Source organism: Eulemur rufifrons, chromosome 24 (genome assembly GCF_041146395.1).
Source record: "Eulemur rufifrons isolate Redbay chromosome 24, OSU_ERuf_1, whole genome shotgun sequence".
NCBI lineage: Eukaryota > Metazoa > Chordata > Mammalia > Primates > Lemuridae > Eulemur > Eulemur rufifrons.
The window spans coordinates 4,156,566-4,177,491 of record NC_091006.1 but is presented as its reverse complement, the minus strand read 5'-3'; the positions used below and the strand labels follow the sequence as shown (position 1 = coordinate 4,177,491).

The 20,926-nt window shown below is 43.7% G+C and overlaps 1 protein-coding gene across 1 annotated transcript; it reads left to right on the top strand.

Moving 5' to 3' along the window:
• Window positions 1-1,295: 1,295 nt before the first annotated feature.
• On the top strand, window positions 1,296-14,879 carry ZNF599 (zinc finger protein 599). Its single transcript, XM_069457554.1, has 4 exons — window positions 1,296-1,598; window positions 4,161-4,287; window positions 6,036-6,131; window positions 12,407-14,879. The coding sequence occupies exons 1-4, from the start codon at window positions 1,581-1,583 to the stop codon at window positions 13,930-13,932; spliced, it is 1,767 nt and encodes a 588-aa protein (XP_069313655.1). The 5' UTR covers window positions 1,296-1,580; the 3' UTR covers window positions 13,933-14,879.
• Window positions 14,880-20,926: the final 6,047 nt, after the last annotated feature.

The window sequence follows — 20,926 nt, the reverse complement described above, 5'->3', positions numbered from 1 at the left end:
GGGAAGGAAGGAGGGAGGTGAAGTCCCTGAGGATTAGAGATCAACCATGACTTGTCAGCTGCTGTCACATCCTTGAAATCCTGTTGACTCCACTTTCCACTTTGGCCTGAAGGCAGTAGCCATGATGTTCTCAAGTGTTGGATCAACTGGCCTTTAAGAATTCATCCTTTTGGTAATAGGCCTACCTATAGTTTAGGAACCTCTTCTCCATGGTCTATTTTTAAAAATAAAATTTTAAAAAGGAGCTAAATGGTACAAAGGTGCATGCACTTCCATGTAAAAATTTTAATGATCACCTCTGAGGCTACTTGCTGAATTAGAGTGACTGTATGATTGTATTTTATATTTTGACAAATATCCTAAATGACTATTGCAAGGAGGATATCTCTGACTTGCTCTCTCAGAGCAATGCATGTGAGACTCTTGTGATGGTGATGATGATAAAAATAGCTACTAATAATATGTATATGGTGAATAGTAATTGTGCGCCCAGGCCCTGTGCAAAGCACTTTTTATATGACTTCCGATGAGGTGTGTAGCGTTTTTACCTACTTTATTCACTGGGTTTTAGTGAGTGTCCTCCCTTCTCAACCTGGAGACAGCGTCAAAATTCTCTGTGCTTGCGGAAGCACAGGCCGCTGGGCCCCACCCCCAGAGTTTCTGATTGACTAGGTTTGGGTGAAGTTGCCCCACATCTGGAAGGAAGGAACACGGGCTCCCAGAGGCTAAGAAGAATCTAGACAGGCCTTGCTGGGTTTCCCTACCCAGTCTATCAGCAGCAGATCATACTCTTTTTGGGCAACCACATTTCTACACAGCTGTTTATATTATATTGAACCTAAGCATAAAAATAGACAATTTCCCCCGTATCTGAGTTTTCATTTTGAAGGGTCCATATATATATACGTTAATAAATTTGTATGCCTTTTCTCCTGTTAATCAGTCTGCCTCATGCCAGTCATTTTCACTGAACCTTCAGCCCCTACACCTGTTACTGACCTTTCAGTGTGGGTCACTGCCTCAAGTGCCATGGAAATCTGTGTGCGTCTCCTTTAAGAGGACGCAAAGCCACGCCCCCCGGCACCGTAGGGCGCTGTTTCTCAGGGAACGGAAGTGCGCTCCAAGTTCCACCCGGATTGAGGTCCGACGCTCCATTACCCAGAAGGCAGTGCCGGAACGCCGGAGGCAGGCGCCGGTGGTTGACGAAAGCGCAGGGGGCGTTTCCGACGGCAGCGGGCGGGGCCTCGGCGTCGTGCTTTAGGACGGCGTTGGGCGGGCTGGAACGCTGGGCAGAGGCTGCTCACCTTGCCTTTGGAGACCGAGCAGGGGACCGTGAAGAGGACAGGACCCGCTTACGCTCCTGTGCTAGCCGCGACCCCGCCCCAGCAGGATTGCCCGCCGAGTGCTTTTCGGGGCTGTGTCCCCATAGCGCCCGGAGACAGCGCCTTGAGTCTTGAGGGCAGTTCGCACCGTGGAGACTGAGATCCGACACCGCCCAGGGCTGGAGCGAGGGTCGGCTGCGCCCTCCCGACCGGCTTCGGTCCCCGCCACTCAAGGCCTCGCTCCGCCCACTGGGTCCGATGGCGGCGCCGGCGTCGGTGAGTGGGGGATTGGCAGGCGAGCGCGAGCTGGGTCGCTGCCCGCGCGGTCCCTCGGATGTAATATAGGGGATCCTGGGACTCCACGCCTTTCCCTTTTGATGCTCTTGGGTCTGGAGATCCTGGAGGGGGTGGGGAAAGAGGACAGGACTGATCGCTTCCAAACCCAGGGTCCTGACTCCAGAGGGTAGAAGGAGAGGCCCCCGTGACAGTGTACAGGAATGTGTGTCTGTTGGAGTGTAAGCACACTGCAGGCCCCGGGTTACTCTCCAGCATGTCACTGTGTTCACTCAGCATAGCCCTGATCTCCTTCAGGACTTGTTTATTCATTTTCCCTCACCTGGGCTGCTCTCTAACTTCATTCCAGCCCGTTCGAGGGTCCCTTCAGAGAGTTCTTCCCTGGTTGCCTCATCTAAAATCTCCTAATCTTTGTAGTCCTGTAATTCTTGTTGTTTTCTAGAGTCTTCTGATGTTAGCTCGCTGGGTTATTGTTGAGGATCTTTCCCCAAGCCCGGAATGAGAGCTCCTCTTCTCTTTTTTTTTTTTTATCCTGGAGCCTAGTGCAGTTCTGGGCCTGTATCACTTACTCAGTTAAGTGATTGATGAGTGGAAGAGTCTACCTTCTGGGGCTCCCATGATACTTAGATTTAATCTAAACGCCCCACCATGGCTGCAGAGTCTCTGTCCAGTCCACCAGACCATTGCCCCACCCCATTCCATTCTTCTCTCCTGAACACGCTAAGCTTGCTGTCCGCTTCTTTCTGTCACATTGTCCCCAGGTCTCTGCAGGCTGCCCCTTGAACGTGTGCTGCATTGAGTTTTCCCAGGGTGTTACGGAGCAAATAAGAAAGATACTAATAACAAAACAACAAATAATAGCTGGTCGCATTGAGCCCTTGATATGCACTGAGGGACAGTTTCTGTTTACTACTTCATTTAATCCCCTCCTGCTCAGAGTAAGATTCTTTCATTTTCTTTGCTTTACAGAAGAAGAACTGGAGACTCAGAAAGATTGTTAACTACCCAAGGTCACACAGTTCATAAGTAGCAGAAACACATCCAGCATGTTGTCCACAAGAGCCTACATTGTTTAACCAACGCTCCACCCACAGTGGGTTGGGGGACCCTGAGGGTGATACCTAAAGTAAACTTTGCAAGGGGAGGTACAGGCCTTGTCTCTGGCAGGTGAGCAGGGGAATGAGGGGACTTTGGGGTATCTTCCAGGCAAAGGGAACTGCGTAGACAAAGGCTCATGGAGTGTTTTTTGTTCAAGGAGGCATGGGAAGGCCACGGGGGTGCCAAGGGCTCTCTTCACCTGCTGAGATGTATCTCAGGGCGGTGAGATTGTGTGGTCATCTGATGGATCCTCATTCCATGCTGCCCAGCTTCTTGGAGCCACAGCCTGCATTGTCTTTGGCAGCTTGTGTTACCTGGTACTTAAGTAATGATACCTTGGGCAAGTGTGCTGACAGTGGCTCAGAAGGAAAAAGAATGGGCTGGTAGTTCTTGTGGAATCTTCCAAGGCGTCTGCAAGTCCCAGCTGCAGCTTGTGGGCAGGGAGAGGTTGTTTGAGCCCTGCCAAGCCCCAGGCGGTTGGCACCTCTTCAGGTGCTGCTTCTGTAAGGCAGGTGATGCGGGCTCTGCTCCTCTCTCCTCTGGCCCTCTCCGGCATCTATGGAAATATTTTCAGGAGTGGCTGGCTTGATTTCAGCTGTAGAAATGATTGGACATGCTTCTTGCCCTTGACCCTTTGGCTTCCCTGTGGTCATGGAAGAGTATGGGGATTACACCCGTAGACTCTGGGTCAGATGGCCCTGGGTTCCGATCCTGCCTCTGTTTGTTAGACGCACAACTCTGAGTGACTTGACTCTGAGCCTCAGTTTGCTGATTGTGAAATAGAGACGACGATGGCATTTACCTCTTGGGCTGTGGGATGATCAGTAAAATTCACAAGCACACATTGTGACATGTGCTGGGCACTGCAGTGTTTGCTTAGTGAACATTTTCTCTATAATTCTCACAACAATCTGGTGAAGTAAGAGCTATTGTACTGATGTGGAAATTGAGGCTCCAAGAAAGTAAGAGACTTCTCCAAGGTCACACATCTGTCACGTGTTGATTCAAGAGGCTGGATTTAAACCCCAGAAGTCTGGTTTTGGACCTGGAGACTTCAGTTGCTTCAACACAGCTCGTAGAGCCCTTAGGTGCAGGCAAACAGTGCGGACCAGCAGGGTCAGCTGCTGCTGCTGTCAGCATGTTTGGATTATTATTTTTTCCCTCACTCCTCTAACATCCCAGAGCACTTAGTGTCTGCTCCTCACAGTCCACATGGGATTATCATTGTCTGTGTCATTCTCTGATGGCTCCCCACGTAAGAGGCTTTCTCTCCCATCCCTCTCTATTCTGTCAAGGGTGCTGTCTGCCTCTGCAGAGCTAAGGTCTTAAGAGATGCTCAGAGGTTCAGGCCTTGGGTCTCTCTGGACTTTCGCCAGTAACCAAACAATAGGCTCTAATTCATCTAATAGCTGCACAGCCACCCTGTCACCTCTGTTTGACTTTCAGGCCTTGGTATCATTTGAAGATGTGGCTGTGACCTTCACTGGGGAGGAGTGGGGACACCTGGACCTGGCGCAGAGGACCCTGTACCAGGAAGTGATGCTGGAGACCTGCGGGCTCCTGGTCTCCCTGGGTAAGGTCTCATTTCTGTTCCATTTGGGAGACCCATAGCCTCTTCCATTACACCCTCTTTCTCTAGGCCTGACAGGTTGAGATGGCCTCAGGAGCCCACCTTCCCTTCTCCCTCCAGCCGCAGCATGCTGTGATGTGACGTCCTCTTGTCTGGTTTCCCTGTATCTCCATCAGGGATTACCGTGTAAGGAACAGAGTCCTTCTCAACACTTTCATCCCAGTGTAGCACACACTGGCCTCAGTCTGACATCCTCAGTTGAGTCAAATGTCCTCACAGCCCAGTTAGCAGGACCTGTGGGGAATGGGAGGTTCTCCAAGAAGGGAGTGATTTAGACAGGCAGTAAGGAGGTATTTGTCATCCGTGCTACTGGTATCTTTCTAAGCAACACAATCTTGGCTGAAAGTCTTCTTTGACCACTGGTACCTGCACAGTTGAGTTGACCCTTATTTCTTTCAGGCCTGTGTGTTGCTTCTCTGCTGGTACTGGAGATGATTTTGGAGGGTGTGTAGACACATTATCAAATGGTGTTGATGGCCATTTGAGAGAGCTGGGGTTTTTTCTTTCTCTTTCCTGCCTCTTGATTGTTGAGTCTTGGCTTGGTGTTGAGTCTTTTAGCACTCCCATAGCTGTTGGCTAAATTCCTCCTCAGCAGCAAGAATAGTCTCAAACTCCCAGCCTTGAGCAGGTAACATAAGCTTGCTGGGACTTAATACTGTTATTTCGATTTCATCATTTTTATAGTAACCTTTCATGTAAGGCATGTGAACCGATATCTGTAGAGCACTTAGAACAGAACTGGGAGCATAGCAAATGCTACCCAGGTATTTGTTATCAAATGAATAAATCCCAAGTGTTCTCCCACCTAAACCTTTCATGGCCAGTTTACCCACAGATTGGTCTGAGTAGGAATTGAGTGGAGGCTCAAGGTCCCACTTTTCCCAGATGTTACCTCTGACGAGGCTCTCCCAGCCTTGCGTTCCCACAGTCTCTCCCCAGATGTCAGTCACCAGTGAAGTAAGTACAATGTTCTTTATGACAGTTGCGACCAGTTGTTGAAAGGAGATGTATGGGGAACGGCATTCCAGGTGGAAGGACCAACACAAGCAGAGCCCCTGAGGGGGTAGGGAGCTTGAGCCTTAACAGAGATGTAGGAAGGTCTGACTCACCTTTTCCACTGCCCCATCGCTGAGCTCCGTGCCAGGCTTATGGCAGACATCAGCGACACTTGCCAAGTGACAGCTGGATGCATTCTGGCTGGCAGGGCAAGACTTTGCCATGGGTGTTCTTGTGGGTCCTGGTGCCTCAGTCGTTGACTTCTCTCCAGAGTCTTGTCTTTTAACCTCCACATTTTGCAAAATGTGTCTGGCTACATGTAACAGAAGAAAGACCACTTTATGCTGGTTTCACTCTAAAAAACATGTACCACTTGGCCTAATGGGAAGCCCTGAGGTGGTGCCATTCGGGCACCAAAATCACCCGGGGAGCCTTGAAAACTACCAATCGTCGGTCCTTGTGCTCAGAGATTTGGTTTATTCTGTTCTCCCCAGCATTGCTAGGGAGTCTTGATGCACAGGGAGGTTGACTCCTACTGACTTAGGTTAATTAGGGAGTATCTTGCAGGGGGTAGGGGGCTGGTCCCTCTTTCTGGGTTTCATGGCAGTATGTTAATGATATGTACTCCTTTAAACTTCAGACTTTTCCTTTTGTCTCTATCTATTTACCATGTTTCATTTACTTCCCCTGCACAGGGCATCCTGTTCCCAAACCAGAGCTGATCTACCTCCTGCAGCATGGGCAGGAGCTACGGGCAGTGCAGAGAGGCCTCCCCCAAAGCACCTGTGCAGGTGGGTGGCTGTGAGTCTGGCCGTGGGTGCCATGGGTGGCTGCTTTTTGTGGTGGTGGGTATCCTGGAGTCCTCTGAACTGTGGTCCCTCTATCTTCCCACCCCCAACACAGAGCTTTGCCTTTACTTATGTGAGAATATGGTATATTATAGGAGACAGCGTCTGGGCTTTGCTGACTTGCCACTCACCAGCCTCGGGACCCCAGGGACGTTGCATGGCCTTGCTATGCCTTTGGTGTACAAGTTAGGCTGAGTTAATGCTAACCGCTGTGGATAAACTCCAAAATCTTGGTAACTCAAGAGATTGAGTCTTTTTTTCTCATTCCTGCAATAGTCCAACATAGGTCAACAGGAGAGCTCTGTACCATATATTTATTTAGGGATCAGGTCATTCTATTGTCAATATGTGGCTTTAAGGTCGCCCTGGCCGAGAGGGCCAGGAGAGAAGGGCAGTAGTCACGTCCACTTGCGCACACACACTCATCTATATTGCTCGTCTGTGGGCCAGGAGTCCAGGCACAGCTTAGCCGGGTCCCCTGCAAGGCTGCGGTCCTAGGCAGGTCACAGCACGTCAGCTCACTTTTCCAAATCAAACAACTGTGAGAGACTCTGGCAAGATGGATGCTATAGTCTTGTAAAATTACATATATTTTATCACATACATTCCATCACCTTTGCTATATGCTGTTCTTTAGAAGCAAATCCAGGTCCTGCCAACATTGTAACGGAGGGTATCATAAAAGGATATGAACACCATGAGTTTCGTGCTTCTTCACAGATTTCCTGCCTCTTCTGTGTTTTCATCCCCTCTCTAAACTCAACATTAAAATACATGATGAAGTTTCTGGCACTTGGCAGAAACATAAAATTTAAAACTGCTCTGCCTCTCCAACAGTATCTAGATATTGTTGATTCTGTTTCACCCGAACAACTTAGCTTACTGGAGGAGTTCTCTCATTGTTGGAAGAGACATCTACATAGACCTGTTCTTTACTATTTTCTTCTTTCATTTTTGTACTGAGGTGTAGTTTACACATAGTGAATATGTAGATCTTGAAGGTTCATCTCTATGAAATTTTATGTATGTATAGGTTAGAGAAACCACCGCAGCAGGTCAAGAAATATGGTATTTCCAGCACTTCACAGTCTCCTTGTACTCCCTCTTTGTAAATGTCTCCTTCTACAAGAGATCATGTTTAGACTCTGTCACCATACATTAGTTTTGAAGGCATATAGGTAGAACCCCATACTCTGCCCTGTCTGTCTTCTTTTGGTAATCGTCATGACTCAGATGCATTAGCATGGTTGCACGTACCTGGAGTTAGTGCATTACTGTGCAGTCTCATTACATGAATAGACTACATAGACCCATTTTTCTATTGCCAGACATTTGACGTGACCTCCATTTTTAGAATATTATGAAGACTACTGCTGTGAATGTTCTTGATCATGTTTTTTGTTGGATGTAAACTTCCATTTCTGTTAGGAATATACCTATGAGTGGACTGGCTGGATCATGTATAGGTATGTGATTAGCTTTAATCTAAACCATTGACCAGTTTCAGAGTAACCGCACCATTTCACACTCCCAGCAACCATGCGAGAGAGTCTTCGTTGTTCCACATACTCCTGAGCAGTTGGTTATCTTTTCCTTTGTTCTTTGAGGCCCAGTAGTGGTGTTTCTTAGCACTACAGCACCGAAAGTGTTCTTACTCAGGTCACTGGTGCCATCCTGATGGCCAAATGCAACAACTGTAATAATGAGAATAGACAGTGGTCCGTAATTTACTGAACATTTATCCTCTGCCATGCACATGAGTGGTCTACGTGCTCTTCTCACGTTAACACTCATAACAACTTGCAAGGCAGGACCTGAGAGTCACCCAGTTTTTCAGATGAGGAAGTTGAGTCTTAGAAAAGTATGTGAGTCTGCTCTGGCTGCTGTAATAAAATGCTATAGGCTGGGTGGCTTATACAACAGAAATGATTTTCTCTCAGTTCTGGATGCTAGAAGTTCAAGGTCAGGTTGCCAGCTTGGTTGGGTTCTGGCGAGGGCCCTCTTCCTGGCTTGCAGATGGCCGCATTCTCACCGTGTGTTCAGGTGGCCTTTCCTCGGCGCACACACAGTGATAGAGCTCTCTGCTGTTTCTTCTGATAAGGACACTAATCCCGTCAAGTCAGGGCCCCAGCCCCATGACCTCGTGTAACCTTGATTATTGATACTGCCATAAAGGCTCTATCTCCAAATGCAGTCAGATTGGGAGTCAGGGCTTCAGCATGTGAATTTGGGGGGAACACAAACATTCAGTCCATAACGAAAAGTTAATTTGCCAAGAACATTTAGCTTGGCAGAGGCGGGATTTGAAACGAGATATTCTGGCTCCATACCCCACACTCTTAACCACGATGCTCTGCCGACTTTCACCTCAGCAGAAACTCCTTTCACATTATGCTGGAGCTTTTGTAGCATTTATGCTCTTGTTTTCTCCTTCCCTCTTCTGACTTGACCTTCACTGTTGTCTTCTTACTCTGATCACTTCTTCACCATTACCCTCAGCAAGCATCCGCCAGCCCTTTTTATGCCGTGCGCTTTCTCTGGGTGCTCACTCGTGTTTGTGCTGTCAGCCTCATCCCGAGTGTGGTAGGTCTCGCAGTGCAGACGTGGCTAATGCGCACTGATTGCTGGCTCGGTGCCTGGTGCCTTGTCAAGCACCGTACACGTGCTGTTTACTTCATCCTCACCACAGTCCTTTCACGGAACCTTAAGGAGTGTGAGTGGGTCACAGAGGTAGTGTGGGGTCTTGCTGGAATTTCACGCTGAGGTCTTTGTTGTCAGAGACCATGAAGTTACCTACAATTCTCTGTAGGCCCTCTGACTTTTATAATTGTCTTAAGGTGCACAGATGTAGAAGAATTATAAATCATGGTTTACGACACATTGTCATTGTTGGTCAGTGCATGTTCTGGGTTTTGTTGTTGTTGTTGTTTTTTTTTTTTTTGAGACAGAGTCTCGCTTTGTTGCCTGGGCTAGAGTGAGTGCCATGGTGTCAGCCTAGCTCACAGCAACCTCAAACTCCTGGGCTTAAGCAATCCTACTGCCTCAGCCTCCCGAGTAGCTGGGACTACAGGCATGTGCCACCATGCCCGGCTAATTTTTTCTATATATATTTTAGTTGGCCAGATAATTTCTTTCTATTTTTTTTTTTTAGTAGAGACGGGTCTCGCTCTTGCTCAGGCTGGTCTCGAACTCCTGACCTTGAGCGATCCACCCGCCTCGGCCTCCCAGAGTGCTAGGATTACAGGCGTGAGCCACCGCGCCTGGCCTGTTGTTGTTGTTTTATTTTCTTTCATTTCATTTTGTTAATATATTTATTCATTCCCCTTTAAAAAGATTGTAATGAACTCCTACGAACCCTTCACCCAAGTACAAGAAGGTTGCCTCCCTCCTCCATTTGTTCCCAGTCTTGTGCTGACTCCCATGCATAGACAGCACTTTACTTTGGATTTGGTGTTTCATTGATTTATTCTGTAGGAAGATTTGGGGGGGGGGGAGTTTGGATAAATATAGGCTATTCAGATATTCTGTTTGTTTCTTGTGTCAGTTTTGGTAATTTGAGTCATTTAAGGAAATTTGTCCACTTTAGTTTATCTACCCATTAATTTTTAAACTTCTTTCATCTTAAAATGGTAAATTTTAGGTTGTGTGTATTTTACCACAAGAAAAGTCATAAAAATAAATTTAAGATACATTCTTATTGTTTCATTGTACTTATGTGTATGTGTGTATTTTGCTTTTTTGTGAACATTATAAAAGGTGTATCATATTTTATATTACCTTCTAGGATTGTCACTCTTTATCAACAGTATGTTAATAAGATTCATGATGCATGTAGTTGTAGTTCACTCATTTTTTTTCTGCTGTAGTCAGTTTCATGAATATAACACATTGTATTTATCCATTTTCAGGGATAGTTTGAAAATGTTTGTTTATAGTTTTTTGTTCTTGCAAACAATACTGCCATGAAAATTCATATAACATGTCCTCATGCACATGTGTAGGAGTTTCTCTTAGTAAGGTTCCTGGGCCTGGAATTTTTGGATCATAAGGTAAGCAAAAGGAGAACTACCAGGTGATGCTCTTTCTAAACGGTTTCTAAAACGGTTTTACGTATTTGCATTTAACTTGCATTGTCCGAACAATTCCATGGGTCCACATCCTCTCTGATACTTGATATTGTCAGGTTCTTAAGTTTTTTCAATCTAGTAGCTATAAAGTGGTATCTCATTGTGGTCGTAATTTGCTTTTCCCTCATTACCAAGAAAGTTGACCACGTCTTCATGTGCTGATTGGCTAACATGTATCTTCTGTGCAATGTCAGTTCATAGTATTAAGTTCATTTTTTATTTTGGGAGTGCAGTGAAGTTCCTGACCGTAATTGTGAGTTTATTTATTTCTCTTTCCATCTCAGTTTCTGATACATGTATTTTGAGGCTCTGGTGTTTGGCGCATACAGATTTAGGATTGTTACGTCTTCCTGGTCTTTTTATCATTATGTACTGCCCCTCTTTGTCTTATTGTCTTTGGTCTGTAATTTGCTATCTGATGTTAATGTTACCACGTTTGTTTGTTTGCCTTTTTGTTTTTTACTATATTTAGTTTAGTCAAATTGACAAGTCTTTTGTGATTAATGCTTTTGTATCTCGTTTAGGACATCTTTCTCAAAATCTATTCATGTTTAGCCTCTGACAGTTACATTATAATCAGTTAGGAGGTAATTCTGTGTGTGGTGTGAGGTAGGGATACAACTTCATTTTTCACATATGGCAAATAATTTTTCTAGATCCCTTTATTGAATAGTTCCTTCTTTTCCCACTGGCCTTCTCTGCTACTTCTATCATATGTCAAAGTTCCATATATATATACATTTCTGAACTGTCTTATTTAATTTTTTTCCCTTTGTTTATCTTATATCTATGTATACATCACACTGCCTCAATGTGTATAATTTCATCACAATACTGATTCCTCATAGAGCCAGTCCCCTGCTTTATTCTTCAGAGTTATCATAGTCTCTCTATAAATTCCACAATCAGTTTGTCAATATCCATGAAAAACCCTATTGGGATTTTGTCTGATGGTGTATTGAATTTATAGATGAATTGGTAGAGAATTGACAACTTTGCATTATTAATCTCTCTTTTCATATAGATCTTCTTTAATGTGTGAAGTTTTACAATTTTCTTCATCTAGATGTTACCTATTTTGTGTCTGTTCACCTAGTTTTTATTCAGACCTAGAAGGCTCAATACGTTCATCCAGTTGCTCTCACCTTCCCTCAATTTTACACAGGCTGCAATCCTGAGATCTGATTCTTCTCTGTCCCTTCCTGCCCCTCTATCCTCATCCCCACTGTCATCTTAACCCTGTTCACTTGCTTGGCATTCAGCACTCCTTCAAGACTCTGAATCTTTGTACTTTCTGTCTTCGTCTGCTGCAGTTTTTTCCGTAATTCCTCTGTCTGGGAATTGCTACTCTCCTTTATAAATAAACGCACATCAGCTCACACCTGTAATCCCAGCAGTTTGAGAGGCTGGGGCGGGAGGATCGCTTGAGGCCAGGAGTTCAAGACCAGCCTGGGCAACATAGCAAGACCCCACATCTACAAAAAATTAGCCAGGTGTGTTGGTGTGCACCTGTAGTCCCAGCTACTTGGGAGTCTGAGGCAAGAGGATCCATTGAACCCAGGAGTTCGAGGCTGCAATGAGTTATAATCATGCCACTGCACTCCAGCCTAGGCAACAGAGTAGGACCCTGTGTCTATTAAAAAAAGAAAGAAAAAAAGAAAAAAAAAAACAAGCTCACATAGCACCTTTTCTGGGTAGCCACCACTGATCTCTTGTTGTCTCCTATCTGTGCCAAGTTGGGTGCGCCTTCCCTGTGTGGCAGCACCTTGAGAGTGCCTCTCTTAGAGCACATTCAATACACACACTCTGCCCACCCTCCCTCATTTGGGAGAGTGAGGAGGAGTCTCCACTCCAGATTCTCTGTCCCTTGTCCCAGCTCTTCCTCCTGGGTTTCCTTTTAAAGGTGTCAAGAGTTCAGGGATTTAGTAAAGAAAGAAATTGCAAACCTTGCAAAATTGTAAAATTGCAAAAATGTAGTAGGCATCATCAGAGGTGTTATTTTCATCTTCTTCCTTATGCTAAAGTAGTGATTTTGTATGTTCTCTGTTGACGTCACTAATAGATGCCTTTTTTATATTGGATTTCCTTCAGGTGAAAAATCAAAACCTGAGACCACAGAGCCTACTGCTTCTCAGTTGGCCTTCTCCAAGGAATCCTCTTTCCAGGAACAACTGGCACAGAGATCCTCAAAGGATTCCAGGTTGGGGAAAGCTAGAGATGAGGAAAGGCTATCAGAAATGCAGGGAGGGAACTTGAGGCCAGGAACAGACCCCCACAGGGAGCTGTGCCCTGGGAAGCTGAACCATAAATGTGACAATTTGGAGACAGATGATAGTCTTGGTTTAAGGGTTTTACAGGAACGAATCACTCCACAAGATGCTCTCCATGAACATGCTTCTCAAGGACCAGGAAAAGGCCCCATGATTGATGCAAGGAATAACCCTTACAAATGCAAGGAATGTGGAAAAGGGTTTAGCAAGAACTGGGCCCTTGTTCGACATCAACAGATTCATGCTGGAGTGAAGCCCTATGAATGCAATGAGTGTGGGAAAGCATGCCGCTATATGGCCGACTTCGTTCGACATATGAGGTTTCATACAGGGGAAAAACCATACAAGTGTATCGAGTGTGGGAAAGCCTTCAAACGCAGGTCTCACCTCACAGAGCACCAGCGCATTCACACTGGAGATAAGCCCTATGAGTGCAAAGAATGTGGGAAAGCTTTCTCCCACCGCTCTTCTTTTATCCAGCATAATATGACTCACACTAGAGAAAAGCCCTTTTTATGCAAAGAATGTGGGAAAGCTTTTTACTACAGCTCTTCATTTGCACAACACATGAGGATTCATACTGGAAAGAAACTCTATGAGTGCAGCGAATGTGGAAAAGCCTTTACTCACCGCTCCACTTTTATCCAGCATAACATGGCCCACACAGGAGAAAAACCCTTTTTGTGTAAAGAATGTGGTAAAGCTTTTTGCCTCAACTCATCCTTCACTCAACACATGAGGATTCACACTGGGGAGAAGCCCTATGAGTGCAGTGACTGTGGAAAGGCCTTTACTCACCGCTCCACTTTCATCCGGCACAAGAGGACCCATACTGGAGAGAAGCCCTTTGAGTGCAAAGAATGTGGAAAGGCCTTTTGTGACAGCTCTTCCTTAATTCAGCACATGAGGATCCACACTGGCGAGAAGCCCTATGAGTGCAGCCAATGTGGAAAGGCTTTTACACACCACTCTGTTTTCATCCGACATACTAGGACCCACAGTGGAGAAAAGCCCTTGGAGTGCAAGGAATGTGCAAAAGCCTTTTACTACAGCTCTTCCTTCACTCGACACATGAGGATTCACACTGGAGAAAAGCCCTATGTTTGCAGAGAATGTGGAAAGGCCTTTACCCAACCTGCAAATTTTGTTCGGCATAATAGGATCCACACTGGAGAAAAACCCTTTGAATGCAAAGAATGTGAGAAGGCCTTTTGTGACAACTTTGCCTTAACTCAGCACATGAGAACTCACACGGGAGAGAAACCCTTTGAATGCAGTGAATGTGGAAAGACCTTCAGCCACAGTTCATCTTTTACTCACCATCGGAAGATTCATACCAGAGTTTAAAGGGTAGAAGAAGGCCTTTTGCAAGTACGTTCACCTCAGTCAACTTCAGGGAACTCATGCTGGTGAATACCTTTCCTTTTGATTAGAATTACTGAGGAAAATCTTTTGGCCAGAGAAATATCTAACTCAGTATCTGAGAATTTATACTAAAGAGAAATACCATAATTATCATTCCTCTGAAAGCTTTTAATGGCAGTTCATCACTTGTCATCCAAAGAAGTATATTAGCCGTTGACCCACTATAGAGGCATACACTATACCTGAGAATCACCCAGGAGAGAGACCCAGTGGTTATCATGCATTTAAGTAAAATATTAGCAACAACTGTCCTCTTATTTATACTATAAATCCATCTCAAGAGTATTTTAATAGAACAAGGAAAGGTGGAGGAAGAGACTTGGAAGAGAAAGGAGAAATAAATGCATGGATGATTTCTTTTCACTTTCCCCGTTAAGTTTATGACAATTTGTCATTTGGAGAGGTTGAGGATGGGGTGGCCTCATCCCCTTTATGAGTTTTTATCTGTACATCCAGGGTCAGGAAAGTTGGACCATTGTTGGCAGCTCTGCCAACATTTGTTAAACTAATTTTTGTTCCAAAACATGGTTGTCTCTACTCTTTGGGTAATGTAAGTCTGTGCAAATATAAAAGCTTGAGTCATGACACATATACACACATACATTTTATTATATGCAGTGAATTCTTGTTATTGATGTTAGTTATGTTCTATGAATTTGCTATACACACTGAATTAGTGAATGCCACACCATCGTTGCAAGGAGAAATAAGCGTTAGGTTCTGTGAGCCTCTGGTCCAAACATTTTCATCAACCTGTCACTACGTAACCCTCTTTTATGGGTGTTTTCTTTCTGTTTAAAGACACCTTATCTAATATATATTTCTTTAAAACTTCTAATTATTTTTTATAATATATTTTAATTTTAGCATTGTTGTGTAGTGTACTCTGCTATATTGTTACTGTACTGCTTTAACTCTTTCAATTATATACACACAGTGCTCATACACAGCACAGTAAACACTCAGTGCTCATACACAGTAAACAGTACTGTGAACACATAGTCCATGCTGTACAGTACAGTCATGCACATAAAGATAATTCTGTTTTTGATGGAGCTACAAGATATGTGATGGGCCAGCATACTGTGTGCTTACACTTCTTGGCTTTGTCTTGCCCCGAGAAAACCAAGGGAGAAGTGGGTGGAGTTTATTCTGCAGAAGAGGAGGTGTGAGGGTGGCATGTCCACATCTGGCAGTTCTACCCCAGGAATTTGACTCTCACCACTTGTTGACAGTGTCAGCAGTTTTTCCTCCCAAACTGGCAGCTTGGAAAATTGTAATCCTTGTCTGGTTGGCTTTTCACCTCAAATCTTTTAAGTGTCCCAGCGTAAGGGAGTGCAGTAGAGGTTAAAGACTTAAAGCTGAGGCTGCATTCAAGCATAGGGTCACATTCTTTCATGTCATTGAAATTGTTTCCAAGGCAGAATTCCATTCTGGTATTTTAGCTGCTGTGAGAGAGACAATTCTTGGGGTCTCAGGCTGATATTTATCACCAACTTTATCATCTCCAACTTCAATACCTTGTTTAACCATCTCACCCAGGTCTTTGTTGGTGGGTTCTAGAGCCTTTTCTGCCAGAGTTTCTTGCACATCTTCATGCTGTTGAAGGGATTTTCACTTATTTGCCGTGTGGTATGCATTATGTGTTTCACACTGTTCTTTATGTTTTCTGCCATTCTTTCAAAGCCTTCTAAACTTTTCAAGCAGTTCGGCTCTTCAGTTATTTTTCCAACAGTTATTGACAGTGACCTCCTCGTTACTATCCCAGGCTGTGCCAACACAATCACTAACATTGCATATAGTGGCTGGCTTCCAGCAGTCCATCATGGTGGTTTCCTTGTTTGTGTTGAGAGCCTCACAGGCCTTGCTATAAAGGTCTCTTATGTTGTATATCTTGAAATCTTTTCAATATACTTTGGTTGAGAGATTAGATGACAGATGTAGTATTTGGGAGCATGAAAAGAATGTCTAGGTTGGGGTAGGAATTTTCAGGTTCTTTACAACAGTAAACTGAGGCATTATCCAAAATTAATAAAGCCTTGAAGGCAAGGATTTTACTTTGGAGATAACATTCAACTTCTTGGATGAAGCAGTTGTGAGACCAGTCCCAGAATATTTCTGAAGTCACCCATGCATTTTTGTCCACTTACAATGGGCTGGCATGTGGGTCAGGTTTTTCCCTTTAAGTTCCTGCGGATTTGGGGGTTTTTGTACATCATTCATGGTTTGCACTTAAAGTCACCATTGGTATTGATGCATAATAACAAAGTTGCATGATCTTTGAATAAAATCAGGAACTTTCGAGGCCATTTGTGTGATGTACGTTCATTTTTTTGGTAAAACAAGCCAGTCTCATAAAACCTGCTTTTTCACATAGCCCTTTTCCTGTATAACACTCAGGTATGTAAATTCTTTTGCAGTCTTCTGATCTGCAGAACCCGCCTTACCTGCAAGTTTAATATCTGTTATGCTGTATTACCTTTGAAATGTGTGAGCCAGTCGGCACTAGCTGAGCAGGGTTTAACATTTTCCTTAGGTTTCATGGCCACAAATTTCTTTGGCATTCAGCCTCACAGAAATGCTGACCTCTGCCTTTTTTATTGATCATCACCTTATGAAACCACATATTTAGCCTCTTTTCCGTAACTTCATCATGCACTGTAGATGTTACTCTTAACACTTTTAGGAACAGCCTCATGTACAGACAGGTGGATTTCCTCTTCTTTTTGGTTTTACTGTATTGTTGATTCATAAGCATTAAATTCATTGTCAACAGCTATGTAACTCATGACAGAATGAAGCTTATCTGACATTTTCTGTGTAAGACACTTCGCAGCCTTCTTGAGCTTAGGAACGCTAGACAGCACTTCAGCACTGTGTTGGGGGGCATTTTACATAGCAAAATCTCCACCAACAAAAAGCACAAAAACGTAAAAATAGTGGCACTAGATTGTGAAAAGGATACTTTACATTGTGAGCACTGGAAGGATACAGCAGAGTGTCACCTACTTTGACCTCAGTTGGTAAATAACATGCACAATTGATAACTCAAATTTTTCACCACTCTGCATATCTGAAAATGACTGAAAAAGTGCAAAAACCCCAAGTATTGATTTGGGGATCTGAATTTTAGTGAGCAGAATTCATAAAAATATATGCAGACAGCAGTTTTGTTTTCCACTCATTGGGAAAGAGTTGCCTCTTAAAGATCCCATCATACTCCATGGTGACTGTGCTATAGCTGTGGCTGTACCTGTAGTTGAGCCTAGTGGCTGACAGCCCGGACTCTGGCAATGGATTGGGATTTCAAAGCATTTATTATTAACATTTACATGACCAGTTGAGTGCCCTTGGCCATGTCACTTCTCCCTGGATCTCAGTGTAAAAACACTGTAAGAGTAGGGAGGTAAACATTCACCTTTAAAACATGGGAAAATGAGCCAGCAGTAAGCTAGGTGACATGCACACTCACGAAGCATGCAGGAGCCCAGGAGAGAGAACCACATATCCCAAGACCTCAAGGCTGGCAAGAGCTTGATCTGTTGGAGAAAACAGCTCAAGGCTAATGTGGCTTCACAGGAAGAACAGCAATTAATGATAGAGTGAAGAACAGGGCCAAATGCACAGATAGGAAACCGTGGGAATGTGGATTTAATTCTAATTGCTCTGTGAAGTCATGGGATGATTGTAGCAGATACATAAAAGATTTTCTCCTGTTTTCTAAAAATTTTATAGTTGTGTGCTTTACATTGGGATCAGAATTTCTCAACCTTCTAAAGCTGAGGTCATTAATTTGAGACCTGTTATCTAATATAGTCCTTTAGTGCTATAAATTTCACTCTAAATACTGATTTAGGAGCATTACATAAACTGATGTAATTGTATGTTAATTTTTAATCAGTTCTAATAATTTTGAATTTCCCTTTTGATTTTTTTCTTTGATCTGTGGAATTTAGCCTAATTTGATTCTGGTCTGAGAACGATTTGTATGATTTGAATCCTTTTTTGTTTGTTGAGATTTGTTTTATGGCCCAGAATGTGGTCTGTCTTGGTAAATGTTCCACGTGTACTGAAAATAATATATATTCTGCTTTTGTTGGACAGAGTGTTCTGTAAATGTCAAGTAGGTCAAGACAGTTGAGGGTATTATGTCTTCAGTGTTCTAGCTGACTTTCTACTTGTATCAAATATGTAGAGAATGGTGTTTTAAAAATTTCTGCTATCATTGTAGATTTATTTCTCCTTGCATGTCTATCATATTTTCTTCATTTTTTAAGTTCTTTTATTAGGTACATAAATATTTAAATAATGGTTTTTGCTTTGAAGTTAACTTTGTGTGATATTAATACAGCCCCTCTAGTGCTCTTTTTCTTATGGAGACAGGATCTTGCTATGTTGCCCAGGCTGGTCTCAAACTCCTGGGCTCAAGTGATCCTCCTACCTCAACTAGTGCTCTTTTGTTTACTGTTACAATAGTGTATCTCTGTCCTTTGATTTTTAAATTATTTGCTTCTTTATATTTAAAGCAGTTTTCTTATAGGCAATATTCTTGGGTCTTGCATTTTTATCCACTCTGAAAAGCTCTGCCTTTTTTTTTGAGACAGAGTCTCACTTTGTTGCCCAGGCTAGAGTGAGTGCCGTGGCGTCAGCCTAGCTCACAGCAACCTCAAACTCCTGGGCTCAAGCGATCCTCCTGCCTCAGCCTCCCGAGTAGCTGGGACTACAGGCATGCGCCACCATGCCCGGCTAATTTTTCTATATATATATATATATATATATATATATATATATATTTTTAGTTGTCCATATAATTTCTTTCTATTTTTAGTAGAGACGGGGGTCTCGCTCTTGCTCAGGCTGGTCTCGAACTCCTGACCTTGAGCGATCCACCCGCCTCGGCCTCCCAGAGTGCTAGGATTACAGGCGTGAGCCACCGCGCCCGGCCAAGCTCTGCCTTTTAATTAGAGCATTTAAACCATTTACATTTAGTATTAGAATCCATATTGGGTTTCAATTTATCATTTGCTATTGATTTTCTCTTTTTTTTTTTTTTTGTTCTTTATTTTCTATTTCCCTTTTTTTCTGCCTTTTGGATTGAATATTTTGTTTGATTCCTGTGTTGTTAAAACTATTTAAATTGTGATTCATAGGAGGAAATATAGGAAAGGCTTGTAGAAAACAAAGTTTATTATACTCACATGTCCCAGAGAGACAGTCATTGTCCACCAAGGGAGCCAAGGAAGTGCAGGGGGAGCACCAAGGGAACTGGCTCAACCAAGCAGTTGGGGAACTGAGAAAGAGGACAAGGACCCATGGACAAGTGCCTTCACTCGCAGTCTGGGTGGAGTACACAATGAACATTAAAGATTCTGTTATGTTTCTGAGCTTGCCGCCTGCCTAGCCCATGATCCTGGTATATTCCTTGCTCTCTGCCAAAATGTACACCCTACACTCCCATGCCTAAAGGTCAATCTAGTAGAGGTTACTACTCTCCGTGCTGCTCTAAAAATTAGTGGAAATTATTGCTTTTCTCATGAGGCATCTGCCTCCTATTAGTCAACCTCTTGTCCCCCTGGAAGGAAGACCACCTACTCCCTGACATCTACTCTTATCCTGCATTTCTATGATCATTCTTGAACCTTGATTACACACAAATACCACTAATCTTTACATCTGCTTTCACTATCATTTCATACCCTCCAACAGCATAACTGCTGGATCTGTCACTTTGACGAGAGTGTATTTCTTTTTTCTTTTCTTTTCTTTCTCTTTCTTTCTTTTCTTTTCTTTCTTTTTTTTTTTTTTTTGAGACAAGGTGACAAGGTCTTGCTGTGTCACCCAGGCTGCACTTGAACTCCTGGGCTCAAGAGCTCCTCCCACCACAGCCTCCCGAGTAACTGGGACTACAGGCCCATGCCACTGCATCTAGCTAGATGTGAACATATTTCTAATGCACTTTACAACTCCACCAAGATATTGTTGTGTGGCCGGGCGTGGTGGCTCACGCCTGTAATCCCAGCACTCTGGGAGGCCGAGGTGGGCGGATCGTTTGAGCTTAGGAGTTCGAGACCAGCCTGAGCAAGAGCGAGACCCCATCTCTACTAAAAATAGAAAGAAATTATATGGACAGCTAAAATATATATATAGAAAAAATTAGCCGGGCATGGTGGTGCATGCCTGTAGTCCCAGCTACTCGGGAGGCTGAGACAGGAGGATCGCTTGAGCCCAGGAGTTTGAGGTTGCTGTGAGCTAGGCTGACGCCACGGCACTCACTCTAGCCTGGGCAACAGAGTGAGACTCTGTCTCAAAAAAAAAAAAAAAAAAAAAAGATATTGTGCCTTTTTATTTTCTCTGTATAACTTTTTAGTATATGAATTTAGTATCTAAATTTTGGATTTTCAATTGGATCAAATTATGGAACTTTGTCTTAATTATATATTATATATACATATATACAATTATTTACTATATACTTATACTCAAATATGTATATATATATATATACACAAAAGTTAGTTACCTTTTATTTTCTCCCCCTGTATCTAAGGGTTTGTTTTCAAATCAGTAAGCAATCTAGAGCTAGCATTATGTTTGCTAGACCTGGCATTTGTTCAGTACATAAGGTTTAAAGTTCCTTTTTTTCCCCACTTGGACTCATAGCCACCTAAAGCAGCAGTCTTTCTTCCTGTTTTGTTTTGTTTTAGGCTTTTAGCTGCCTAAGAGGAAGGATGAAGGGCTCTGGTACCCGCTAGGCAGTAGCCTCTCCCTGGGATGGCCCCTGTCCTATTCCCTGTCCGCCCCCCCCACCCCCGCTTTTCTTGTTAAACAGGATCTTTTAGAGTGGGTGTATTTCTGGGTGGCTAAAATTGTTTCTCTCTCTCTCTTTGGGTATATACCTGGTAAGCTCCTGGTCCTA